This window comes from Cnephaeus nilssonii (genome assembly GCF_951640355.1).
Source record: "Cnephaeus nilssonii genome assembly, chromosome: 1".
Lineage (NCBI taxonomy): Eukaryota > Metazoa > Chordata > Mammalia > Chiroptera > Vespertilionidae > Cnephaeus > Cnephaeus nilssonii.
The window spans coordinates 10,297,342-10,325,253 of NC_137072.1; the positions used below are offsets into that span (position 1 = coordinate 10,297,342).

At 46.5% G+C, this 27,912-nt stretch overlaps 1 protein-coding gene across 3 annotated transcripts in view; it reads left to right on the forward strand.

Annotated features, from left to right (window-relative positions):
- Nucleotides 1-5,876: 5,876 nt before the first annotated feature.
- MIS18BP1 (MIS18 binding protein 1) overlaps nucleotides 5,877-27,912 on the forward strand; it is a 78,754-nt gene continuing 56,718 nt past the window's right edge. For 2 of the 3 annotated variants that reach the window (XM_079767243.1, XM_079767245.1), the window contains exons 1-2: nucleotides 5,877-7,132; nucleotides 26,818-27,434. In XM_079767243.1, the coding sequence (XP_079623369.1) occupies nucleotides 26,909-27,434 (526 nt within the window). In that variant the 5' untranslated portion in view covers nucleotides 5,877-7,132; nucleotides 26,818-26,908. Of the gene's footprint in view, nucleotides 7,133-18,396; nucleotides 18,500-26,817; nucleotides 27,435-27,912 lie in introns of all 3 variants that reach the window. The other variant, XM_079767244.1, reaches the window with a different exon arrangement.

Consider the following 27,912-nt stretch of genomic DNA (forward strand, 5'->3'; position numbering starts at 1 on the left):
AATTTCAATTTAATATAGCAAATTCACAAATCAGAGCAAACTGAAACCCTTACTTATACAAACATAGACAGAAATTTTTATTAGCTAAATGGGCTGATTCCCTCTCTGATGGAGAGCAAAAGACTCTGAGAAAAAGAAATCTCGAAGCTGATAGAGACTTTTGCATTCTGTCACAGCAGGTCTGCCCTATCTTTAAACAAATTAAACAATAAAAAGAGATAACAAATACTCTCATGTGTACAGCCAGGAGGCACAAAGTAGCTTTCGCTTCACACAGACCAGTTAATGAGCAGATAATTATGCCAAAACAGACAAACATCCGTACTCACACTCTCTCAGTAGACTAGCCCAGACTGGAGCTGAGTAGATAAACGCCACCTGATTCCTGATTAATTTGCCTGAGGAAGTCCTTGAGTTCCGGGGAGGTGATCAAGCTCCCCCTTCCACTCACTCGGAGTGGGCCTGACTGACGGGGCCCCATCCTTACTGATTCTGTCGACAGGTCCACAAGTGTCGGTCCACTCTCTCCAGATGCCGGCCCAGTCCTGGGCTGAGGTCTGTGAGCGCCCGGAGTCCCCCGGTTCAATTCTGCTAAATCAGAAGAGCGGCACCTCCTGGAGGCCTATCCAGCTCCCCAGTCCCCAAATCCAGTCCACTCTTCAGAGGCTAAAAAGCCAAGCATGGGTTGGTTTTCCCGGAATCTCAGGGAACCAATAATGTTACAGAAAACCGGAGAAGAACCAAGCAATACTTAGAGAGATGGAGTTACATTTATTACGCGCGGGTCCAGAGGAAAATGTCTCTCAAATTCTGGGCCCCAACATGGAGGAACTTTCCCTACTTATATGTTTTTACCTTCTTTGTCTCCCAAATATGGGGTGTTTCCAGCCCCCTTTGCAAGTTCTTAAAGAGCCCCTATGTGCTGGGGCCTTGAGACCTCAACCAAAGGCCTGGCCTGGTGCCAGCGCTGATAACTTCGTCCGGGGAAGGTTTAATGGTCTCTCTGAAGTGGGAGTAGTCTTCTTTTCCTTATTATTTAAGCAAGCAAGCATCTACAGAAGCCAAATAGCAGGGTTAAAATTTCAAACAGCAGTTTTTATATAAGATGGATGCTTCAAAATAAGCCATTCAGAGAAAGACAAGTATCACATGATCTCACTCATATGTGGAATCTAAGTAACAAAATAAACTGATGAACAAAGTGGATCCAGAGACACGGAAGCATGGAACAGAATTCGGAATCTCTACGAGGGAAGGAGGGGGAGGGTGGATGTGTGGGAGGTAATTAACTAAGAACCTTGTATGCATAGTGCATGGCCCATGGACACAGACAATGGGGTGGTAAGAGCCTGGGATGGGAGGCTAGGTGGACTGGAGGGCATCAAATGGGGGGAAAAAGGGGACATATGTAATACTTTCAATAATAATTACTAAAAAACAAAAAAGAGTTAATGTCCTTACCCTGGCCAGAGTGGCTCAGTTATTAGAGGGTCAGTGTTGTGGAGCGGATGCGAGTGAACGACCACTGGAGCCCAGACCAAATTAAAATTTAGGGAGCCTTTATTAGCCAGCTGACCGGGTGACCCGGCGACTGCTCTGCCATTCTCCACGCAGGGAGACCAGAGTGTAGCAGTGACCCTTTGTGTAGGACCGCTTTTAAACACATTAACCATATCCGGTTTTTGCAGAACAAGTAACCCAAGACAAAACAGTTTTTCCCAAGCAACATCAGAGTCATGCCATTGACGACCATGTTATTCACAAGGCCATCCTTTTCTTCAGAAAGCTGACAGTGTTCTATGAAAGAAGGCCTATGTGCTGGGAAGGGGCCATGAGACCCTATCTCAAGGCCTGGCCTGGTGTCAGCACTGGCAACTCTATCTGGGGCATAGTCCACAGCCTCTCTGGAAGCATGCTCAAAAATTCCCACTCTCTAACAGTCAGCCCACACACCAAAGAGTCACAGGCGTGACTCCTGCTCAAGGACACCTACCTGGATTGCGAGTTTGATCCCCACCCTGGTTGGGGTGTATGTGGGAGGAAACCAATTGGTGTGTCTCTCTCACATTGATTTTTCTCCCTCCCTCCCTCCCTCCCTCCCTCCCTCCCTCCCTCCCTCCCTTCTTTAATCCCTCCCTCTTGCCCTTCCTCCCTTCCACTAAAATTCAATGGAAAATATATCTTCGGGTGAGGATTAACAAAACAAAACAAAAAAAAGGAGATAATGTCCAACACACATCAAGAACTCATACAACTCAACAGCAAAAAAATAACACTGATTTTAAAATGGGCAGAGGAACTGAACAGACATTTTTGCACAAAGGACACAAATGGCCAACATGTACATGAAAAGGTGCTCAACATCACAAGTCCTCAGGGAAACATAAATTAAAACTATAATGAGATGTCACCTCACACCTATTAGAATGGCTATCATAAAAAAACACGATATAAATGTTGACAAGGATATGAAGAAAGGGGAACCCTAGTGCACTGGTCCTGGAATGTAAATTGGTCTAGCCCCTTTGGAAAATAGTATGGAGATTTCTCAAAAAATTAATAATAGAACTACCATATGACCCAGTAATTACATTGCTGAGTATATATCTGAAGGAAATGAAATCCTTATCTTAAAAGGGATACCAGCATGCCCATGTTCCCTGCAGCATCATTTACACTAGCCAAGATATGGGAATAACCTAAATGTCTATTTATGGAAGAATGGATGAAAAAAATGTGGTGTATAGTTACAATGGAATATTATTCAGCCATAAAAGAAAAGGAAATCCTGTCATTTGTGACAACATGGATGGTCCTTGACACATTATAATAAGTGAAATAAGTTAGAGAAAAATAAACACTATGTGGTCTCACATATATGTAAAATCTAAAAAACAAAACACCTGAACTTACAGACACAGAGAACAGATTGGTGGTTTGATGGGGGTATGGGTGCAGCTTCTCAAAAGGTACAAACTTCCAGTTATAAAATAAATAAGTCCTGGGGATATAATGAATGGTGACCATATAATAATAATTATATTTAATAATTACAGTTCATAACATTAATTACAGTTAATAAGTTAATGTATTGCATTATTTGAAAGTTGCTAAGAGAGTAGACCTTATAAGTTCTCACCACAAGAAAAATAATTGGGGGGGGGGACGGGGTAAGAGATCAACCAAAGGACTTGGATGCATGCATATAAGCATAACCAATGGACACAGACAGTAAGGGGGTGAGGACATGTGCTGGGGGGCAGGAGCAGGCAGGGAGAGGTCAATGAGGAAAAAAGGAGATATAGGTAACACTTTCAACAACAAAAAATTATTTTTAAAAAACTGTAACTTTGTGATGATGGGTGTTAATTAGAAATATTGTGGTGATCATTTCACAATATATAAATAAATCATTATATACACCTGAAGCTAATGTAATGTTATAGGTCAGTTATACCCCTCGATTTAAAATTTTTAAATTAAAAACAATTTTTAAAGCCTTTGAGCCAAGGCCATGTTCTTCCCAGGCAGCCCCCACAAGACAAATTCCAGGAATTGCTCATTTCTGCCCGTGTAAGGACACCTCTGATGAGTGACCCCAAATCTCCCTATTGGGTTAGCCAATACTTTGTCAATTCCACATTGCAATTTTAGACGCTCCCTGCCCAATTCTGTTTCCTTCTCCCTTTTTCTTTCAAAAATGTCAGATCTGTATCAAGGTCCTTGATCAATCCTTCTTCTTCCCCCTTAAACTTTCACAGGCCTTATTTTCCAATAAATCTCTTGTACTCCTAACTCTGTCTTACCCTAACCTTCTTGCAGGATCTGAACAGATACATCTTCGTAACACGTATTACAATTTTCAATGTTATGTTCCTATGTTTCTTTGTATAATATCTCTATCACACTGCAATCTCCTTGGCAATCTTTTCCACTGAAGGGTCCTCCTCTCACAAAGCCTGGATAACCTCCCTGTTGACTCCATCCTCTAGTCCAAGACAGGGCTACAGTGGTTGTACAATTGTATTTACATAAGGGATCACAGCTGAGAAAGTGAGAGGAGACTAAAATTGTATTTCAGAGCTACATCTTCCAAGTGTAGGACTTCTCAAACTTGGCTTATTGACATTTTAGATTGGGTAATTCTTTGTAGTGTGGTGTTCATCCTGTACATTACGGAATGTTCAGGAGTATTACTAAACATATAGTCCTCTATTCTATGGTCCCCTTCTCAGTGTGACATTTACCCGTGCATGAAATTCATGCATGGGGTGGGGGCGGTCCCCCTCAGCCCAGCTTGCACCCTCTCCAATCCAGGACCCCTCGGGGGAGGTCCGATTGCCAGTCTAGACCGGTAGTCGGACATCCCTCTCACAATCCTGGACCACTGGCTCCTAATCGCTCACCTGCCTGCCTGCCTGGTCACCCCTAACTGACCCCCCTGCCAGCCTGATCACCCCTCACTGCCTCTGCGTGCCGGTCTGATCGCCCCCTAACTGCCCCCCCTTGCTGGCCTGGTCACCCCTAACTGCCCCCCACTGCTGGCCAGGTTGCCCCCAACTACCCCCTCCCTGCCGGCCTGGTCACCTACAACTACCCGCCTCTGCCAGCCTGGTCACCCCTAACTGCCCCTCCCTGCTGGCCTAGTCACCCCCAACTGCCCCCACTGCTGGCCTAGTCACCCCTCACTGCCGCCCATGCTGGCCTAATTGCCCCCAACTGTCCCCCCTGCTGGCCTGGTTACCCACAACTGCCCCCCCCCCCGCCAGCCTGGTCACCTCTTACTGCCCCCCCTGTGGGTCTGGTCAACCCCAACTGCCACCCCTGCCAGCCTGGTTGCCTCCAACTGCCTCCCCTGCCGGCTTTGTCACCCCACGCAGCCTGCTTGTTCAGTCATTTGGTCGTCCCTCGGGCCGGCCCTGGGCGGCTGGGGGGCTAAGGGGACTGGGGGACTCCAGAGGCAGGCGCACGGAGCAGCTGGACCCTCCTGCCGCCCTGGCGGGGCTGAGGGGACTGAGCGCCACCACCTTTGAGGGCGTGGCAGTCAATTAGCCTATTCCCTCTTTATTAGATAGGATGTCCCTAGATATTGCTAAATATCCCCCAGAGGGTGGAGTAGGGTGCAAAATCAGCTCTGGTTGAGACCCATTGGCCTTGAAAAAAAAAAAACACATCTTTTTTCCTAATTCTCCCCCAAATGCCATATGGTGTATCCCTGATGGAATTTACTATGATCCTGGGAATATTCCTCCAGGCTGAGCAGACCCAGATGCCTGGGCAGCAACTCCCACAGTGCAAGGCTTTTAGTCCCTTCCTCCTACGTCTATCCTTAGGACCCTAAGTGGGTCTGCTGTGTCCTCATGAGTTACAGACTTACCACTGGACAGAAAATTCCAGGTGGCTGACTATGACTAAGAGCTCTCCCCTCCAGGCAGACAAACTTATATGAGGGCCCATCCAGTACATCACCATTTGGTGTTCCAATGGACAAATGAACATTGTCTCTTGGCCTTTATGCCTTCTTATCACACTTGGTGATCCACCAACTGTTTTATCCAGTTTTGCTTAGAAAATCATTAGTCCTGTAAATTCCTGTTGCTTTTCACCCTGAAACATGCTATCTGCTACTTACTTCTCCCATGAGAAGTGGCTAATTAAAAAGAAAATCTCTAATTCTGAGTGTCTGTCCTTAACATGTCAAGGTTCCTATTTCGTTTTTTGTGTTTTTTTAAAAAAATAAATATTTATTGTTCAGATTATTACAGGTGTTCCTCTTTTTTCCCCCCATAGCTCCCCTCCACCTGATTCCCCCCCCCACACACCCCATGCCCTTAACCCCCCCTCCCCCCTCCCCCCCAGTCTTCTCAAGGTTCCTATTTTGGCTTAAATGTGTGAGCCATGGCTCGTTCCATCTGAGGCATAGAAACCTCTCAAACCTCTATTTCAGATGCTTTGGAGTATGAACTCCATGTCTTCAAAGTCCCTTTATTCCACAAAGTGTATTTCACACATGTCACATAACATATATTTTAACTGTGGCTTTCCCCACAGATTTGGTGCAAACCCATGTCCTAGCATTTCCTTCTTATGCTGCACAGGCAGAAACTTCATTTTATCTCTGTAGATTTGCTTCCCTCCCCGCTTGCCTTCCTTACTTGCCTTCATTTGCTTATATTTTGGATTCTGTGTACTCGGTATGCTCAAGACTTAGTGGGTACAGAGTTTAGAAGAGAGGATTGTGAAAGTCACTTTAAAAAAGCTATTACAACCATTTCAGGCCACGCTTAATGGAGAAATGCGATATAGGACTCGAGTGCTGAGGAATTTTCACGGAGACATGGATTAACGCTTGGTTAAAGAAGCCACAGTTCCTGCGGGAATAGCTCACACTAAATTGCAAGTATAACTTTGCATCGAGTCCACTCCCTCAAATACAAAACGTTTTTTCTCGGTCTCCAATATCTGACGGCCTGAGAAAACTCAAAGAGGGGAAGCGGGGTCCTCTGTAATACTTTCAACAATAAAAATAAACTTTAAAACATTCTCTCCAACATATTCAGCAGGCTGTTCCCACAAACACGGAAGAAACGGAAAACTACCGGCCACGAGCGAGCACACCGGCGGGCAGGTGGGAGCCGGGAAGGACCAAACTTCAGCATCTCCCGCGGCGTCCCAGCGCGCAGGCGACGTCCGACGCAGATCCGTATGACGTAGTTCCCTGCCGCAGAGCATGACGGGAGGAGGGGCGGAGCGCCAGCGGGCGCGCGCCCTGTGAAGACCAAACGGATTCCTCGACTGTAGAGAGTGGAGCGCGATCGACATCCGTGGCAACTTGGGGTTACCTACAATTTATGGAAACAACATTGCCCCCGCGGAGAGGGAGTCGCGCCCCGTCTTCGTGAGTCCGCGTGAAACGCACGGTGACGCCATTCCTGCGCGCTCCAATGCCGTCCTGGCTGGGGGGCGGGCTCTTCACATTTGAATTCACCGACTGCTGTGGGCGGTAGGGAACCCCGGGTGGCCGACTGGGGCCGACGCGGGCCGGAGGCGTGACTCTGGGGCTCCGGGCACCCATCTGCACGAAGTCCACGGGAACTGCCGCCGGCTGGCCCTGGCTGGCCCTTCACTCCAGGTATGGCCTGCCTTCCCTGTCCCTCCCCTCACCGCTGGCGCCGCGGCCCCAGCCCTTGAGCATTCTGGGCTCTCTCGGGCTTCTGTACATTTCTGGCTTTGGCAGTGATTTCACAACTACTTATTCATTAGGGCTGTGCGTTTGGTGCGTGTGCAATGTAGTTATCAAGAAAGTAGGCCACTTTCAGCTTCCTTTCGACAATGAGCACTGTAGACCTTTGTTCTAAAATCACTTCTAGGAAGAAACCTTTATTTTAGAATGATTACCAAGTAGGAAGATTGTGTGCATCACTGCCCGGTTTTTCACCATGGAACCCAAGATCCACCGGACTATCGGGACAATTGATCCATCCAGCTTGTTTTCTTCTGATTAAATAATATATTGGTTGCAAACATTTTCAGACGTTAAAATTATTTAGAAAATGGAAGGCCCCTTTATCCTTTTCAAAGATAAACACTATTTACAGTTTGGTACAATTCCAGACTTTTCCCCCGTGCTTATGTTTGTGTGTGTGTGTGTGTGTGTGGGGGGGGGGTGTTGTTACAGAAATGCAATTGTATGGTCTGTTCTGCTGCCTTCTTTTTTAAATTTAATATATCCTGGCTATTTTCTGTGTTATTACATATATATGTTGTCAACCTAAGAAACATTAAAACCTGTAGAGAATTTTTGCGAGTTTATTTGAACCAAACTGACTACAATTGCTGTAAAGCAAAATCTCAATGGATTGAGAAAAATGCTCTGGAAAATGGCAATTCTGTACCCTGCTTTATACATTACAGTCAAAAGAGGACAAGTGGGTTACATGAAATCCATTGGTGATAGATTAGGGAGGCGGGAGAAAGCAAAGCAGGGAAACCTCTGGGATTGGATAAAAAGTAAAATGATAGACACATACCTCTTTGACATAGGTGTGTACAGGCTAGTTAAAAAGCTACCATCCTATATAATAAAAGCCCTGTGACCATAATGGCGTAACAACCAGAACGACCTCTTGACCAGTCGCTATTACGCTATGAGATACATCTCGGTCCCGCCCTGCCGGCCCGCAGGCTCCGATCGCCAGATGGCAAATGGAACCACGGGGAACCGGGGTGGGTGGCGGCAGGGCGGGACTGGGGACTGGTGAGTGGGCGAAAGGTGGACTTGATCACAGGTTAGGCCTAGGTTCCCTACCTGCGCATGATTTCATGCGCTGGGCCTCTAGTTAACAATAACAGGTTTTGTGATCTCCCTTCTGGTGCATTGGTTGTACTCTGAGGGGTCTGGGAAAAGGGAAGATACCCTGACATTCCAAAGGTATGTTATCATATATGCAAGAAGACAATAGACATGCTCAATTTACATTTGTCAGGAAAGATTTTAGCCTAGGACAGTGGTTGGCAAACTCATTAGTCAACAGAGCCAAATATCAACAGTACAACGATTGAAATTTCTTTTGAGAGCCAAATTTTTTAAACTTACACTTCTTCTAACGCCACTTCTTCAAAATAGACTCGCCCAGGCCGTGGTATTTTGTGGAAGAGCCACACTCAAGGGGCCAAAGAGCCGCATGTGGCTCATGAGCCGCAGTTTGCCGACCACGGGCCTAGGACATGACTACCTGCCATAAAACCGCTTTTAGTTTAAAAGTTTTAATTTCAGACCATCCTTTGTGGTTACTCTAGGTCTCTGAGTTTGTAAGGCCATCACGCAGGCCACCCTGAGCTTGTCAGGTTTAGTATGTGGTCCCTTTTGATCCACAAGATTTTTATTGAATACATAGAATTCATTTGTATAGATGTAGCAGAATTTCGTCCCATATTGGACATTTAAATTGTTTCTAGTTTCCTTCATACTTTAGTAAATGTCCTTATATAGTGCCTGTTTAAAACTTGGGCTTTGAAATTATATAGTCTTGGGTCCAGTTGTTAATCATTGTCAGTGGGACCTTGGTCAGGTTATTTAACCACCCTATGCCTTAGTTTCCTCATCTTCAAATTGGGAATAATAACTGTACTTTTCTTAAGAATTGCTGTAAAGTTATGTAGTGTCTGGCATATATGCAGTAAATGTTGGCTATTATTACCACACATATCCTATCTAATAAAAGAGTAATATGCAAATTGACCGTACCTCTGCTACACCCACAAGCCACGCCCACCAGCCAGTTAGGAGCGAGTATGCAAATTAACCCAACCAAGATGGCTGCGGCCACGGAGTGACCAGGAGGCTTGGGTTTCCCCGGCAAGCCAAACTTCCTGGCCGGCCCTCGCCTCCGCTCCAGGCTACAAAGTTTCAATTATAGAAGATAGATAAATCCCAGATCCCAGGGCCTCCGCTTGGGTCTCCGGGGGGTGTGGGCAGCCTGCAAACCAACACAGGCCCCTCGCCCAGGCCACCCCATGCCCCAAGGGAAGCCCCACCCTGATCCGGGACACCCTTCAGGACAAGCCAGCTGGTCCCCACCCATGCACCAGGCCTCTATCCTATCTAATAAAAGTGATATGCAAATTGACCGTCACTACAGTACACAAGATGGCTTCCCCCATGTGGACACAAAAGATGGCTGCCACAAGATGGCTAGCAGGGGAGGGCAGTTGGGAGGGATCAGGCCTGCAGGGGAGGGCAGTTGTGGGTAATCAGGCCAGCAGGGGAGGGCAGTTGGGAGGGACCAGGCCTGCAAGGGAAGGCAGTTGGGGGTGATCAAGCCTGCAGGGGAGGGCAGTTAGGGGTGACCAGGCCGGCAGAGGAGGGAAGTTGGGGGCAACCGGGCCTGCAGGGAAGGGCAGTTGGGGGGGACCCAGGCCTGCAGGGGAGGGCAGTTAGGGGTGACCAGGCCTGCAGGGGAGGGCAGTTAGGGGTAACCAGGCCTGCAGCGGAGGGCAGTTAGGGGCAATCAGGTTGGCAGGGGAGCCGTTAGGCATCAATCAGGCTGGCAGGGGAGTGCTTAGGGGGTGATCAGGCTGGCAGGCAGAAGCGGTTAGGGCCGTGGTTGGCAAACTGCGGCTCGCGAGCCACATGCGGCTCTTTGGCCCCTTGAGTGTGGCTCTTCCACAAAATACCACGGCCTGGGCGAGTCTATTTTGAAGAAGTGGCGTTAGAAGAAGTGTAAGTTTTAAAAATTTGGCTCTCAAAAGAAATTTCAATCGTTGTACTGTTGATATTTGGCTCTGTTGACTAATGAGTTTGCCGACCACTGGGTTAGGGGCAATCAGGAAGGCAGGCAGGTGAGCAGTTGGGAGCCAGCAGTCCTGGATTGTGAGAGGAATCCTAGATTGGAGAGGGTGCAGGCTGGGCTGAGGGACAGCCCCCCCCCGCCCGCCCCCCCCCCCCGTGCATGAATTTTGTGCACTGGGCCTCTAGTGTGTGTGTATGTGTATATATATTTGCATTATTTTAAAAAAAATTTTGTTGAGAGTATTACAGATGTCCCCCCTCCTTTTTATTCCCCAGCCCCTCATCACCTGGTTCCTGCCTGCCCCAGGCCTTCACCACCATGTTCTCTCTGTTCCTGGGCAATACATATATGCATATTAGAGGCCCAGTGCACGAAATTCGTGCACCTGGGGGGGGTGCTGGTATTCCCCTCAGCCCAGCCTGCACCCTCTCCAATCTGGGACCCCTGGCTCCTAACTGCTCATCTGCCTACCTGATCACCCCTCACAGCCCCCCCTGATGGCCTGGTCATCCTCAACTGTCCCCTCTGCTGGCCTGGTCGCCCCCAACTGCCCCCGCCGGCCTGGTTGCCCCTAGCTCCCCCTAACCCCCCGTCAGCCTGGTCGCCCCACGCAGTCTGTTCCGTCATCTGGTTTTTTCGGTTGCGACGGTCGCTTGGGCTTTTATATATCTACTAGAGGCCCAGTGCATGATTAAATCATGCACGTGTAGGGTCTCCTAGGTCTAACCTGCCATCCTGGTGCCGGAGCGGACAGGCACCCAGCTCCCACGCTTTCGCTTTCGATCACGGGGGAGTTGGGTACCTGTCCGCTGGTGCACCAGGCGTTTCAGAAGCCTCTGGCGCAGGGGAGGCTTCTGAAAGGCCTGGTGCCGGAGTGGACAGGCACCCAGCTCCCCCGTTTTTGATGGTCCGCGGCAGGACGTGGGCTCGCTGCCCCAGAGGCCCCTTCTGTGCCACAGCACAGCCATGGCGCAGATGCTGAGCTCGCGCTGCCGCTGGCGATGCAAGCTCAGCATCCTGCCGGCCCAATCAGCCACCCCGGCCACCCCGAGTCCCGCCCCCCCGCGCCTCCTGGCCAATCGTGGGCATAGCAAAGGTATGGTCAATTTGCATATTTGTCTATTATTAGGTAGGATATATAGAGGCCCGGTGCACGAAATTCGTGCACTCAGTGGGGGGGGTGCGTCCTCAGCCTGGCCTGTGCCCTCTTGCAGTCCAGGAGCCCTTGGTGGATGTCCGACTGATGGCTTAGGCCCACTAGCACTTGCCAGCAGTGAGCCCAGCTGAGGGCTTCTGGCTGAGTGGCATTCCCCCTGTGGGAGCGCACTGACCACCAGGGGCAGCTCCTGCGTTGAACGTCTGCCCCCTGGTGGTCAGTGCGTGTCATAGTGACTAGTCATTCCGCCGCTTGGTTGATTTGCATATTAGCCTTTTATTATATAGGATTACATATTACTTTAATGTTTCATTTCCCAATATATGACAGTCACTTTTTAAAGTATGTTTAGGTTGCCTGGCTGTTGTTTCTCAGTGGTTGAGCATCAACCTATGAACCAGGAAGTCACAGTTTGATGCCTGGTCAGGGCACATGCCCGAGTTGCAGGCTAGATCCCCAGTGTGGGGTATGCAGGAGGAAGCTGATCAATGATTCTCTCTCATCATTGATGTTTCTTTCTCTCCCTCTCCCTTCCTTTCTAAAATTAATAATAAAAATATATTAACGTATGTTTAGGCTAAAAATTTACAGTCTTTTGGTATTACCCAAACAGTTTATATATTTGTAGAAAGTAAACATCTACTTTTTCAATAGTTTATCAGTATTACTCCTGAGTCCACAGACTATGAGAATAACAAAAGACCTACTCTTTTACTTCCTCTTAAATTCCAGTTATGAATCATAAATGATACTCCATTTGAGATATTTTTTGCAGAATATTTGGTGAATTATATTGAATTGTTAGTATGATTTCTTCAGAGTTCTTAATCAGGATAAATCCTCTTTAATTTTTCAGGGTTACTGAGCTGTAGAATTAGATCTTGATGGCACTATTATCTTCAGATGGTAATATGACATAACGGATATTAGCATGGACTCTGAAAGTGGAGGAACCCAAGCTCAAATAATAAATGACTTTCAGTGCTAGAAAACACTTATATTTAACTCCACCTGTGCATGAAATGTAAATGTTACATATGTAAACTTGTTTACATATGTAACACCCAATATAAGATGTAGAATATTTTTCAAGACTTTAGAAGTTTCTTTCATCCCCCTTTCTGACTACTACCCTCAGAATTTCTTAATTTTCTGACCTTTATAATCGTTGATAGTACCATCAGTTCATGAAATTCATATCAGTGGATTTATATGATGTATTCTCATTTGTGTCTCACTTCTTTTGCTCAACATAAAATCTATGAAATTAACCCATATTATTCTTCATATCAGGATTTTATTCTTTTTTTGTAGGTGTGTAGTATTCTATTATTTAAATTTACTACCATTCTTCCATTTTCCTGTAGGCAAATTTGTAAGATGTTTCTAATTTTAAAATATTATGAATAAAGGTACGCTAAACATCCTTTCACATATGATTATGAGGACCTATGTGCTCGTGTCTTTTGAATATATAAAAGCGGTAAATTTAATGAGTCACACTGTAGGCATATGTTTAGTTTTAGTAGATACAGTTTAGCATCCTTTTATCTAAGTTATACAACCACCTGCCGTGAATGAGAGTTCCAGATCCTGCACATACTTGCCAATAATTAATATTATAAACCTATTTAATTTTAGCTATCCTGGTAAGTAAGTAATGGAGGAATAAATTTGAGTTTACCTGGATAGATGATATTGAATATATTTCATATGTTTTTTGAGATTTGGATACTTTTCTTTATCAATTCTTGTTTACATTTGTGTTTTCTCTTTCCTGAGGTGCCTTGATTTTCCCCATATTGCTGAAGGATTTTCATTGGAAATAGGACTCTGTTGACAGTTCTTTTATTTTTAGACTTTATGGTTTCTAATGGAAAACCTATTGTCATGAGAATTTTTCCTTATAGATAAAGTGTTATTTGTCATTCAGAACTTTCAAGATTTTTTTCTTTGTTTTTATTTTTTCAGAAGTTTGACTATGATGTGGGTGTTGATATCTTTGGGTTTATCTCATTTTGTATTTGCTCACCTTCTTAAAATTGAGGATTTCTGTCTTTTGACCAATTGGAAGAGTTTTCAGCCATTATTTCTTCAAGTACTCTTTCAGCTCCATCTCCTTTAATTTCTTCCTGGACTCCAAATGTTACAGTTTTATTGATTGATTAATTGATTGATTGATTTTTGTTGTTGTTATGACTCTGCTGGTTCCTGTGGTTCTGATCTTTTTCTGTTGTTGTTTTCAAGCCCATGTTCTCCCTATTCTCATTGGATATTTTTATTGTTATATTTTCTAGTTCCCTGAGTGTTTCCTCTGTTCCATCTATTCTGCTTTGAGCCTATTGACTGAGTTATTTATTTCAATTATTATATTCTTCTGTACTATAATTTTCATTTGGTTTTTCTTTATAGCTTCATTTTCTTTGCTGAGACTTTCTATTTACTTGCCATAACTTTCTTTTTTTCCCATTTAAGGATGTTCAAAATCACTCATGTAAAGATTGTTTTGATGGCTGCTTTAAACTTATTATCAAATAACTGTCATTTCTACTATCTCAGTGTTAGTTTCTATTATCTTTTTTATTCAGTTTTAGATCTTTCTGCTTCTTTGTATGAATAATTTGATAATTGAAACCTAGAAATTTTGAGCATTATGAAACTCTGGATCTTTTTCAACCCTGTTTTATCTGGCTTTGCTTTGATTACTCCTCTGGTAAGAGAAGGGTGAGATGCCACCTCATTATATCAAGAAGAGAGGAGAAGTCCGGGTTTCCCACTTGGCCAAAGGTTTGTAGGTGTGTGTGTCGGGGGAGGGGGATATTCATTATTGTTATGAGATGGTAGGAGTTCTGGCTCCCTGCTATTCTTCTGCCAATATCTCCCCATCTGGAGGGATAGGTCTGCCTTGTTTCTATTTCTTACGGTTTCCACTTCCATGACCAGGGACTGACTCCCGCCCAGGACTGACTCCCACCTGGGACTGACTCCTGCCCGGGACTGATGGCGCGGCCGGGACCGGGACTGACTTCCACCCAGGACTGGCTCAAACCCTGGACTGGCTCCCACCCAGCGCAGCTGGGACCCAAGACTGACTCCCGCCCGAGAATGACTTCCGCCTGGCGTGGCCTGGACCGGGACTGAATCCCACCCGGCACAGTGGACCCGCAGCCACAGCAACCCAGCACTGACTTTCGGTCTGGTCGCGCCTTCGGTCGTAACAGTTGTTATGGCCCTGGCTCTTTATTAAGTTCTTTGGTTAATCTCTTTCCATCACCCCTTATATTTGTATTCTTATGTAGATGTTTCTATAAGAAAAAAATTACCTTTTTTTGTTTGATTTTTGTTTTTTATTGATTTTAGAGAGGACAGGAGAGAGAGGGCCAGAGAGAAACATCAATTTGTTGTTCCACTTATTTATGCATTCATTGGTTGGTTCTTGCATGTGCCCTAACCGGAGGTTGAACCCCCAACCTTGGCTTACTGGGGCGGGGTCTGTGCTCTAATTAACTGAGCTACCCGGCCAGGGCAGAAGAGGAATTTCTTGATCAAGGGCATGTACACCTATGTTTTGAAATTAATCTTTATCCATCTGGTAAATTAAGAAGGCTTCCTCTTTTGATTTGCATCTCTTCATTTATTAGTAAAATATAGAGTGTCATTTCACTCATTTGTCTTTGTAGTCTTTCTGTTAATTGCCTTTAATGTTCTTTGTCCATTTTCTGTATTAATCATATTTTTAAATTGATTCATTTGTTCTCTTTGAATGTTATATATTTTAGTCCTTTGTATGTCAGGTACTGCTTTGGGGGTGGGGCGCGATTCAGATTTACCACTTTCCAATTAATTTACAAGTCCTCTCATTTTTTCCAACTCCACCTACCAGTTTGATTAGTGTGTTTTGGGAATTTTGACCCATTTCATTTTAATGAGTAGTAGTAGTACTGCTACACTACAGTAAATTCCTATAAAAAATTTTCCTGTCTTTTTGGGAAGAAGACTAACAGTTACATTTAGTATCATGTTCATGATAACAACAGTTGTTTAATCTTCTATATTTACATTTACTGTAAAAACTCAGAGCTAGCCTGTTCATGTAATGGTTTTCCCATTCCTGAGTCTTTACTTTGAATAGATCACAATTTTTTCCTAGTACATCGGCATTTGTCAGTTTTCAGAATCGATTTTTCCAAATAGCTTTAAACAGTTAATGAAAGTGTTAGAGACACCTCTCACGACACTAGAGGTGTTATTCAGTCCCCTGAGTCAGTGGGAGAGAGGGATGTCTCCAACTTCCATTCTTGCCTTCTCATATAAATGAATTTATATGAATGAGACCCTGACGACCTATGATGAAGCCAATTTTATTAAAACAAAGAATGCACCTTTATTAAAGAAGCAAGGTAATCAAGTCTGCACTTCTAGCTTATGAAGTACAGAAGGGCTCTCAGCTAATAGTGAGTTGGGTGGAGGTCTGAGGTGTTATATGTACTCTCCTGCCTATAAGTTTCAAAATTCCTCTGCTGAATACTTTGGTACAAAATTAGTTCTCAAGATCCCTTTTTACTTTGTTGTCACTTTCCCAGAACTCATGAGAAGTACCTAGCAATTTTTTCTTGTGAAGCCTTTACTGCTTAGGGAGTAAAACTACCCTTTTTTCCCTTTCCCTTTTGTTAGGTCCAGAGCCAGGCCAAGAGACGTTGTGAGAGTTTAAGAAATTTTATTGCATTCTCTCACAGCTGGCTGAGACCAGTGTGTTGGTTGTCAGCTCCAAAGAGGTGTCTAGGTTCTCTTACATAGGGTAGAAGTGTGAAATATAGGGTCAGTATGTGGGTGCATGAGTCGGTCAAGCAGAGGGGAGGGCTTGAGTTGGTCAAGGGGAGGCGAGTGCGGAGGACGGCTAAGCGAAGGGGGATTCATCTTACCTTGCTTCTGCAGGCGCCAGCTGTCTGCTCCAAGCTATGGGAAAAGGCTTGTAATATATATTTCAGAAAACGTCCATACAGGAAAGGTTAAGGGTAATTTATCCTAACACCCTTCTCTCTTCCTTTTCTGCATTCTCTCAGTGAGGCTTTTGTCCTTGGCTGGGGAAGATAATGGCTTATTTGCAAGCTGGCTGCAAATTGCCCACACTGTTTGGCTTGTTTTAACTTTTCTGTCTCAGTGTCCATATTCCTCCTGCCTTGGAATCCTGCAACAAAAGCACAAGCTTATCATTTTAGAATTCACCTTCTCTTCCCCAGTACAAGAAGAAACTAACCATTTCTTTTTTTTTTTTTAATCTATATTGTTCACATTATTACAGTTGTTCCTCTTTTTTCCCCCCATAGCTCCCTTCCACCCGGTTCCCACCCCACCCCAAGCCCTAACCCCCGCCCCCCGGCCCCCCGCCCACTGTCCTCATCCATAAGTGTATGATTTTTGTCCAGTCTCTTCCCTCACCCCCCACACCCGTTTCACCCCGAGGATTGTCAGTCCACTTCCTTTCTATGCCCCTGATTCTATTATATTCACCAGTTTATTCTGTTCATCCGATTTTTTACTCACTTGATTTTTAGATTCACTTGTTGATAGATATGTATTTGTTGTTCATAATTTTGATCTTTACCTTTTTCTTCTTCTTCCTCTTCTTAAAGAATACCTTTCAGCATTTCATATAATACTGGTTTGGCGGTGATGAACTCCTTTAGCTTTTTCTTATCTGTGAAGCTCTTTATCTGACCTTCAATTCTGAATGATAGCTTTGCTGGGTAGAGTAATCTTGGTTGTAGGTTCTTGCTATTCATCACTTTGACTATTTCTTGCCACTCCCGTCTGGCCTGCATAGTTTCTGTTGAGAAATCAGCTGACAATCGTATGGGTGCTCCCTTGTAGGTAACTAACTGTTTTTCTCTTGCTGCTTTTAATATTCTCTCTTTGTCTTTTGCTCTTGGCATTTTAATTATGATGTGTCTTGGTGTGGTCCTTTTTGGATTTCTTTTGTTTGGGGTTCTGTGTGCTTCCTGGACTTGTAAGTCTATTTCTTTCACCAGGTGGGGGAAGTTTTCTGTCATTATTTCTTCAAATAGGTTTTCAGCATCTTGTTCTCTCTCTTCTTCTGGCACCCCCATAATTCTGATGTTGGTACGCTTGAAGTTGTCCCAGAGGCTCCTTACACTATCTTCCTATTTTTGGATTCTTTTTGCTTTTTGCTTTTTCGGTTGGGTGTTTTTTGCTTCTTCGTATTTCAAATCTTTGACTTGATTCTTGCGATCCTCTAGTCTGCTGTTGGGTCTCTGTATAATATTTTTTATTTCAGTCAGTGTGTGCTTAATTTCTAGTTGGTCCTTTTTCATATCCTCAAGGGTCTCACTAATTTATCGGCGGTTTTTAGAAGATTCTTGATTAACCTTATAACCGTGGTTTTGAACTCTATATCCAGTAGTTTGCTTTCCTTCATTTCTTTCATTTGTGACCTGTTTCTTTGTCTCTGTAATTTGGCTGCTTCCCTGAGTTGATAGAGTGGCTTTGTGTGTTAGTGTCCTATAGGGCCCAGTGGCTCAGCCTCCCCAGTTACCTGAGGTGGACACTCTTGGTGCACCCCTTTGTGGGCTGTGTGCACAGTCTTGTTGTAGTTAAGCCTTGATTGTTGTTGGTATCACTGGGAGGAATTGACCTCCAGGCCAATTGGCTGTGAGGATCAGCTGTGTCTACGCTGGGAGAACTTCTGTGCTGGAGACACCCTTATGAGGTAAGACTTGCTTCAGTGGGGCTTTGGTGATCACTGAGTCTGCCCCTTGAGTGTCTCCCTTATGGATCTGAGGAGTTGTAATCTGGATGGTCCTACTCTGACCCCTGGGTACACTGGCTCTTGGATCTCCAAGGAGGTGCTAATTTAGCCTCTGCCTGAGGCCACCCAGCAGGAGCTACAGAGAGATCTGCAGATTCCTCTTCTTTGTTTGGGTTTTGGAGGTGCCCAGATGAGTCCCAGCTGTGAAGCAATGCAAGCTGCTGTGAGGCCTTGGGCCTTCTTTTGGATGTTCTGGGTCTCACTGACTCAGCTTCAGTTTGTTAGGTAAGTTTAGATTTCAAAGGACCAGGCCATTCATATGCAAAAGCCTCTGCTCACATCTTGGATGAGGTGGGGTCTCAGGGCGGAGCAAACAGCAATGGCTTCCCGTCAGCCCTGCCCTAAGAGTCAGCCCTGCCCTAAGAGGCCCCCAGGTCTCAGTGTCCCGTGGTAATCACTGCAAGCACCTCTGAGAGAAAGCCGCCCTCAAGTTCTGCCCGAAGCCAGACAGTCCAGTTTCTCCCCGTCTGAGTCTGGGTTTCCAGAGTCTCGCCCGGAACTGGAGTTCAGAGCAATCGGGAGCTTGTGTCTCCCTCCCAATTGAAAAAGCCAGCCACGTACTCAGTTGCCAGCCCTTTCCGAGCACGCCTCCGTACCTCTGCACTTTACTTCTGCACCTCCTCTGAGTCTCAGTATGCTTTTCTCTTCCCTTCTAGTTGTAGAATTTCCACTCAGCCAGCCTTCCTGTGGTTCTGGATGATGTCCATTTTGTCTTTTAGTTGTGGTTTTGAAGTGGTTGTGCGCGGCAGCAAGTTCAGGTGTTTACCTATGCCGCCATCTTGGTCTAACCATTTCCTATTTGTGACCTCTGTTGGGTCAAGTATGCTTGGCCTCTAGGATACTCTGTTTCTTCCTTAATTTGAGGAATGCCAGTTACTAAATACCCATTATCTAAGGTTTCTTTGTTTCATTAGAGTCTGAGCAACTTTTCTTCGTTTTGCTCTTCTTTTAAGTAGGTGGAGAATGGAGGTTCAGGTGTTTCCTGATTGCCTCTACCTAGTGGTGTTTTTTATTCTGTATCTGTTCTGCAAAGCTTCTATAGTCAGAGAAAATCCTGGATGATTTTCCCCTATTGTCCTTTTTTGTTCCACCAACCACACTGAAGCTGAAACCAGACAACCAACAACCAATCAATCGGTCCTGGCTGCCTGTCACTAATTGAGCCAATACAGCAGAGACAGTATTGAATCATAAATGAGCATTTATTCCAATAAAGCCGGCAGTATGGGAGAGCAGCAAGTCAGCCACGAAAATCAGCTCTGTACCTCCCCGCGCCCCACCCCCACCCCCACCCCGCCCCAGAAGCCAGCTGCTTATATGGGGTACCTGGACAAAGATAACATGGGGAAGTGGGCAAAAGGAATAGGAATGGGTATGATTTTTACAGATTGCAGGCAATGTAAGCAATGTGTCTGGGGCTTTCCAAAGGGCTAGGGGCATCCGGGACTCCATTGTTTGCTTTCTGCAAAAAGGCTGTTAATCTTTGCATTAATAGGCAAATTTGGGGTGGGGAGGATGGGCCACATTTCCAGATGACCTCCCAGGTCCTGTGTACAATGCCCAGCCAGGTTAGAATGTGCTGTCTTTAATCAGAACAAAACAGTCACAGTTAATAGAGCATGATTAATATTTCTTAACTAGAAGCCCAGTGCATGATTTAATCATGCACGTGTAAGCTGTCTGTCCGCTGGTCGGCAGCTCCGAAGTCCCTGGGCCCCTAGGGCGAGGCGGGGCGGGGGCGTGGTCCTCCTGCGGCTGGAGCCCAGGCTGGGGTCTTGCCTTTGCCTCCCGCCCAGGAAGGCTGGGGCCGCCGCCACGTGCTCCTTCAGCCCAACTGCCGCCAGACTCCTCCCCGGGGAGCCGCGCCGCCTCCAAACGCCGGCTCGCTGCCCCAGAGGCCTGTCTGTGCCGCAGCACAGCCATGGCGCAGACGCTGAGCTTGCGTCGCCGCTGGCAACGTGAGCTCAGCGTCCTGCCGGCCCAATCACCACCCCAGCCACCCGAGTCCCGCCCCCTGTGTCTCCTGCTGGCCCAATCGTGGGCGTAGCGGAGTGATGGTAATTTAAATATTACCTTTTTATTATGTAAGATAACATTTCTACTAGCTGTTAACATAAAAAACATTTCAAACCTGTAAAGAATTTTTGTGAGTTTATTTGAGCCAAACTGTTGACAATTGCTGGGAAGCAGAACCTCAACAGATTTAGATAATGCTCTGGAGAACGGTGGGTTGCTTCTATATTTATACACTAGAGGCCCAATGCATGAAATTCGTGCAAGAGTAGCCTCCCTTCCCCCTGCTGCTGGCACCCAGGACCCAGGTTTCCCTTGCAGAGGGAGGCCCCACCCACCTGCCATAGTCCGACAGTCAGTGGCCTGGGTCTCCCTCTGTGGGGCGATCATGGGGCAATGGCCGGGCCCCGGACTAATCACATCGCACCCGCCTTGGCTGGCCTGGCACCTGATAGCATGGTCCCGATGGTCGTGGTCCCGATGGTTGTTCTGCTATTTGGCTGTTTGGTTGATTTGCATATTGCACTTTTATTATATAGGATTGCAGTCAGCGGAAGGGATGTAGATGGGCTACATGAAATCCACTAGTGATAAACTAGAGAGGTGGGAGAAAGCAATGAGGGGAAAACCCTGGGATTGGATAAAAAGTAAAATGATAGACACATACTTAGGTGGGTGCAGGAACAATTAACAATGAAGGAATTTGTGGTATCTGTCCTGATGCCCAGGCACATTAGGTTGTGTCTCAAGGGTCCAGAAAAAGGGAAGTTAAAAGTTACCCAGACATTTCAAGGGTATGTTATTATAGATACAAAAAAACAGGCTCAGTTAAGGTAAAGATTGACCTTGTCAGTGAAGATACCAGCCTAGGATATAACTACCCACCATAACTGCTTTTAATTAAAGTTTAATTTCAGACTATCCTTTGTGGTTACTTTAGTTCTCTGAGTTTGCAAGACCGCCATGCAGGCCTTCCCTGAGCTTGTCAGGTTAGCATGTGGCCCCTTTTCGTCCACATAGCTAGTCCCCAGTATTCTATTTCTGCCCCTAACAAAACCACTGTCAACTATTGGCAACTCTTTGGGCTTCTATTGAGTTGCTGTTTATCACATAGTGGGAAAGAGAGGCTCATAAAAGAACTCTGTCTTCCTGAAGGGGAATGAAATTTGAGGATCTTTAAAATCTTTTTTTTTTTTTTTATCAACAATTACTTTATTTTTTTTTTTTAAATTTCTTTATTGATTAAGGTGTCATATATTTGTCCTCATCCCCCCATTCCCATCCCACCCCCCTCCCCATGGATGCCCCAACCCTCTGTTGAACTTAAGCATTGGTTAGGCTCATATGCATGCACACAAGACCTTTGGTTGATCTCTCCCCCCTCCCCCCACCCTCCCCTATCCTCCCTCTGAGGCCCGATAGTCCGATCGATGCCTCCTTGTTTCTGGTTCTGTTCTTGTTCATCAGTCTATGTTGTTCATCATTTCCCCTAGATGAGCGAAATCATGTGTCACTAGAGATATACTTATAAGAAATGAATGTGCGACGAGCAATAATAGTTATGCTGACAGGCAAATGAATCAGTCTGTAGTGAGTTTCTTTCTGGTCCAACAGTTCTTTTGAGACCCAATATCAATGTCCACCAGTTCCTTATGAGTACATGTCGGCACTGACCCCTCAGCTCTGGATGGTGGACAAATGGTGGTAATGCAGGTCCGACTCCCTCTGGTTTGGTCTCGGCCGGATCCAGGGGCACGGCTTCACCCGGATCCAGGGGCCCACGGCCTCACCTGGACCCGGGATCCAGTCTCACTCGGATCTAGGGGCACACAGCCTCGCCCAGACCCAGGATTCACCTTCATCCGGACCCAGGGGCGCATGGCCTCACCCGGATCCAGGGGCCCAGGGCCTCGCCCGGACCCGGGACCCAGGCTCACCCGGATCCAGGGGCCCAGGGCCTCGCCCGGACCCGGGACCCAGGCTCACCCGGATCCAGGGGCCCAGGGCCTCGCCCGGACCCGGGACCCAGGCTCACCCGGATCCAGGGGCCCAGGGCCTCGCCCGGACCCGGGACCCAGGCTCACCCGGATCCAGGGGCCCAGGGCCTCGCCCGGACCCGGGACCCAGGCTCACCCGGATCCAGGGGCCCACGGCCTCGCCCGGACCCGGGACCCAGGCTCACCCGGATCCAGGGGCCCACGGCCTCGCCCGGACCCGGGACCCAGGCTCACCCGGATCCAGGGGCCCACGGCCTCGCCCGGACCCGGGACCCAGGCTCATCCGGATCCAGGGGCCCACGGCCTCGCCCGGACCCGGGACCCAGGCTCACCCGGATCCAGGGGCCCACGGCCTCGCCCAGACCCAGGATTCAGCCTCACCCGGACCCAGGGGCGCACGGCCTCGCCCAGACCCAGGATTCAGCCTCACCCGGACCCAGGGGCGCATGGCCTTGCCCTGACCCAGGGGCACATGGCCTCACCCGGACCCGGGGCCCAGCCTCACCCTGACCCAGTTTCCAGCCTCACCCGGACCCAGAGGCACGCGGCTTCACCCGGTTCTGGGACCCAGAGGGGTTTCATCTTCTTGATCCCAATTCCTGTTGGTCAATTCCCTCTCAGCAATTCCTTCGGCCATTTTCTCAGAGTTCCAGGGCAGCCACCGCAGAACTCGTTGGGCGGCGGGCTCGGCGAAGCTACGGTGTGCCCGGTGCGCGGCGGCGGGCTGGTCCGGGGTGGCTGCGTCGGCCCTTGGGTCTGCAGCGGTGGCCGGTCGCCGAGCGTGCGCACCTGGCCGCTTCCGAGGCGTTGAGATTCTTGAAGGACTCGGAGGTCAGCAAGCGCGTAGTCTCCCACCCCATGTCTCCCAGGGGCTCGTCTGTCCGTGCTCGGCAGCGAGTGAAGCCTTCCCCTCAGCCGGAGACCGCTGGGGGAACTGCGCCGAGCACGATCCAGGCCGCCATTGTGTCGCCTGAGCCGTAGTTTTTAAAGTGTGGTCTTTGGGTCACCGGCATCAGCTTCATCCCACGTACCCCTCTCTTTTATTCTAGTTTTAGAGCATCTGCTCAGTCAGCCCTCCGGTGGTTCTGGATGGTGTCTGCTCTGCTCTCCCGTCGTAGTCTCAAAATTGTTGTGGTAGGCAGCAATCAGGCTTCTGCCCTATGCCTCCATCTTGGTCCTTGTTTGTATAGTTAAGTCTTGATTGTTGTTGGTGTCACTGGGAGGAATTGTCCTCCAGGCCAATTGGTCGTGCGGACCCTCTGTGTCTATAAAGGAAGAGTTGCTGTGCGGGAGACACGTTTATTTGCCGGGTCTTGGTGCAGCAAGGCTTTGGCGCTCACTGCGTCTGCCTCTTGAATGTGTCCCTTATGGTAGTGGTTGAAATCTGGTGTCATCTCACACCGACCACTAGATGCCTTCGTTTCTGGGTCTCCAATGGAGTGTAGGTCAGCTACTGCCTGTGGCCCCTCAGCATGAATTACAGCATCACTTATATTCGTGACCTGTTTCGGTGTCTTCCCCTTTTGGCTGCCTCCCTATCGCTCAGCTTCCCCAATCTCCCTAGGTGGTCGCTCTTGATACCCCCCTTTGTGGGCTGAGTGCAAAGTCTTGGTGTTGTTAAGCCTTGATTGCTGTTGGTACACTGGGAGGATGTGACCTCCAGTCCAATTGGCTGTGAGGATCAGCTGTGTCTATGCCGGGAGACAGCCCCATTCAACTAGACTTGCAAAATTGTAAAAGCCTCTGTGTTCAGCTTGGATGGGGCGGAGTTACAGGGCGGAGCCTACCGCCTTGGCTTCCCGTCAGCCCCGCCCTATGAGGTTCCTGTGTCTCAGTGTCCCTCCGTACTCCCAGCAAACACCTCTGAGAGAAAAGCGCCCTGGAGTTTCGCGCGCTGCCAAACAGTCTAGTCTCTCCCCCAATGAATCTGGATTCCCAGATTCTCGCCCAGAACTGGGTTTCCGTGTAGTCAGAATTGGGGCTCACCGCAGTCTGGCGCTTTTGTCTCCTTCCCTCCAGGGCGACTCAGCGGCACAGTCAGCAGCCCATCCTCCGCGCACAATCCCCTGCGCGCCTCCGGTGCTCTGCTCTTCGCCGCCTCTCTGCACCTCTGCCCCACAGCCCAGCTTTCCCCAGTATGAGCCTGGCTTCCCCGGGTCTTTCCCGGAACTGGGGTTCAGTGCAGTTGGAACTGGGGGTTCAGCACAGTCCGGAGCCCTTGTCTCCCTCCCGCTAGGGCAATCCAGCGGCACAGGCAACAGTCCCTCCTCTGCGCACATTCCCGTGCGCGGCTCTGGCGCAACTCCTCCGTGTCTCCGCCCCACAGCCCAGACTCCCCCAGCATGAGCCCGGCTTCCCAGGGTTTCGCCCGGGACTGGGGTTCAGTGCAGTCGGAGCTGGGGTTCAGCACAATCTGGCGCTTTTATCTCCTTCCCGCCAGAGAACGCCAGCCAGGCCGTCAGCCGCCCCTTCCTCTCCGGCTCCGTCTTCCCCGCACGCGCGCGGGCTCGTGTCTCCGCCCGTGTCTCCATACCTCAAGCTTTTACGGCTTCCCTGATTTTCCTTGTGGTCCTCTCTTTCCTTCTAATTGTGGGCATTTCAGTCAGCCAGCTTTCCTGTGGTTCTGGATGATGTCGTTTTGATTTTTAGTTGTGTTTTTGAAATTGTTGTGCCCGGCTGTAGGTTAGGTGTTTAACCTATGCCGCCATCTTGGTTTCTCCGATCTTTAAAATCTTGACTACTCACCTCTCCATCCTACTACATTGAGAGGGAAGAGGTTGGGCAAAGTGAAAGAGGAATTATGGGGCTGGTCTTGGAGCCTTTCAATGTGACCATAATTATCTGCCTTTAGGTGAAAACAGTTATGTATGTCTCTACTACACATTGGGCTTCTTTTAAGTTCTGGTAATTAATTTGTAATTTATATTCCCTGTTGGAGCATTTCATTAGGTTCTGAAGAATTTTTGAGAGTTTAAAGTGTATGGCTAGTGAGTGTTGTTAACTCCCAGCACAGGATTCCTGTCACTAGCCTATTGCCACATACCTATATATGATAGTACATATTTGCTGAATTAACATTCTGTGGAAGAATTCAATGATTTTTGTGTCATAAGGCTAGACTCCCAAGATACCTTTCTTTGCTCTAGCTATTGAGAAATATTTCCTTCTGTTTTTCTCTTCTAAACTGTATATGAATTTCTAAGTTGCATATTTATTTCTCACAGAAGTTAATTATAGCTAAAGATACTTGATGTCTTTGGTCTGGCATGATTAGTATTTTCTGTGATAGGTTTTTTATGTTTATATGATGTCAAAGAGTTATTGGTATAGTTATAAGTTCAGCAATAAGAGATGCTTTAAATCTAGACTAATAAGTTCTTTGGGTTGAAATAATTTTTTACTAAGTATTACAGAATACAATTATATGGTTTATTGCATAGAATATTAATTTCTAGGTGTCAGGTGTAAAATGTGTACATAAGAAACAAGCTAAAACACGTCTAAGACTATGTATGCTCAAGTACGATTCCCTCAAAAATTTTACATAGCAATAAAAATTTTTAAAATTAGAATGGATATAATTTACTTTTGACTTGAGGGTTTTTCAACTAAAACCTCATAATTGAAATGTTCTGCAGCATAACAAAATCCGGACTGGGGATTGTTTAAATAAAAAATTGAATAGATTTTTCAGCTTTCATTAGGATATATGATTGTATCTGCTGCCTAAAAATTTAAGTATCTAGCAGAAAAAAAATCCTTAATCTTTTATGACCTAATATAATGCCACTAGAGGCCCGATGCACGAAGATTCGTGCAAGAATGGGCCTTCCTTCCCCTGGCTGCCGGCACCACCTACGCTCTGGCTGGAGCCGCCTTTCTGCCTTAGCACTGGCCTGGAGCCACCTTTCCACCTTCCCACGGTGCCCAGAGGCCCAGAGCGGCTGGGGCGTTGTAGAACGCCTGCATCATCGCCATGGCGACGACTCAAGCATCCCGCCCCCAGCCGCTCGGAGCCTGTGTATGCAAATTAACCTGCCATCTTTGTTGGGTTAATTTGCATACTCACTCCTGATTGGCTGGTGGGCGTTGCAAAGGTATGGTCAATTTACATCTTTCTCTTTTATTAGTGTAGATATGCAGAGTCATTGAATGCTTTTTGATGCTAATATTAAGTGGGAACCTATAGGACTTTAGGTTCAAGTAAATTTCAAAAACAGATGTTCAAAATTCAATTCTTAGAGCTATTAAGTAGATGTTTTGGTAAATCCCCCTCCCGCCTCAATCCTCACCTGAGGATATGTTTTGAGAGAGAGAGAGAGAGATATCCATTGCCTCCTGTAAGCACCTGGACCTGGGATCAAACCTGAAAACTTTTGGTATATGGGACAACACTGACTTGTGAGCTACAGGTTATCCGGTGTTATTATGAACCAATTAAACCTTTTAACTAGTATAATGTTATTATGGAAAGCAAACTTAAGTTTTTCTGCACCAAAGCCTGATAAAGTTTGATTTCACATTGAATTACAGGTTCTTCTGGGCCCCTGCTGAAGATCTGTCCTGAAAACTGTGATTAAGTAAATTTTTTGATAGAGGAAATTTGTTGCTTCTGTTTATCAAGATGATTACAACACCTTCAAAACATCCAGGAATTCACTTGTCCTCAGAGACATCTTCTCAAAGGAGAAATATGCCCATTCATGCAGTCTTTTTTGACAGCATTCCTTCAGGGACACTTACTCCTGTAAAAGATTTGCTGAAATATCAGAACTCCTTTTTAAAATTGAATGACCAGAAAAAGAATCAACTCTCAGAAATGACATTTTTTCAAGATAGAAATGTATTTCATTCTACCATGCTAGCAGAGCCTAGCACCTCTAACAGTCTTCTTAATATTGATATCAGTGCTATAAAGCCCAATAAGGATGGATTAAAAAATAAAGCAAACTATGAATCACCAGGAAAAGTATATCAAAGAATGAAAGAGAAGGCAATGTGTAATAAGCAAGAACAAGCATCACCAAAAAGTGAAAGTAACAAAATTTTTATGCATAATGGAGCTGAGAAAAGAGTATTGCAGCATACCTACCTCTGTGAAGAAAAGGAAAACAACAAATCATTTAAATCAGAAAACAGCTTATTAAGAGGTTAGTTATATTATGTGTTGGTTAAAAAGCTATAATGTGTTATTTATTGTGTCTAGCACTGTTTTAGGTACTCAGGATACGGCCGTGAACAAAATGGACAAATATCCCTGCCCTCTTGTAGCTAACTCACATTCAAGTGGTGGGGATCAGATACAGTAGGTAATTTTTATGGTACAGTAGAAGTGCTATGGAAAGAAATACGTAGCAGAGTAAGGATGATAGGGAGAGTTAGAGTAGGTTGTAATTTTCAGTGGGATAGTCAGGATATGCTTCCAAGAGAATGTGACATTTGAGCTGAAAAATTGAAGAAGGTGATAGATACAGATAGGTATCTTGGAGAATGGGGAAGGATGATCCAATTTGTAATAGCTGGTATAAATGCCCTGAAATTTTTGTTATTTCAGGAGTGTGCCTCACAAATTCAAGGACTAGCCATGAGATTAATATATCATGGAATGAATGTACAGAGCTGGGGAGG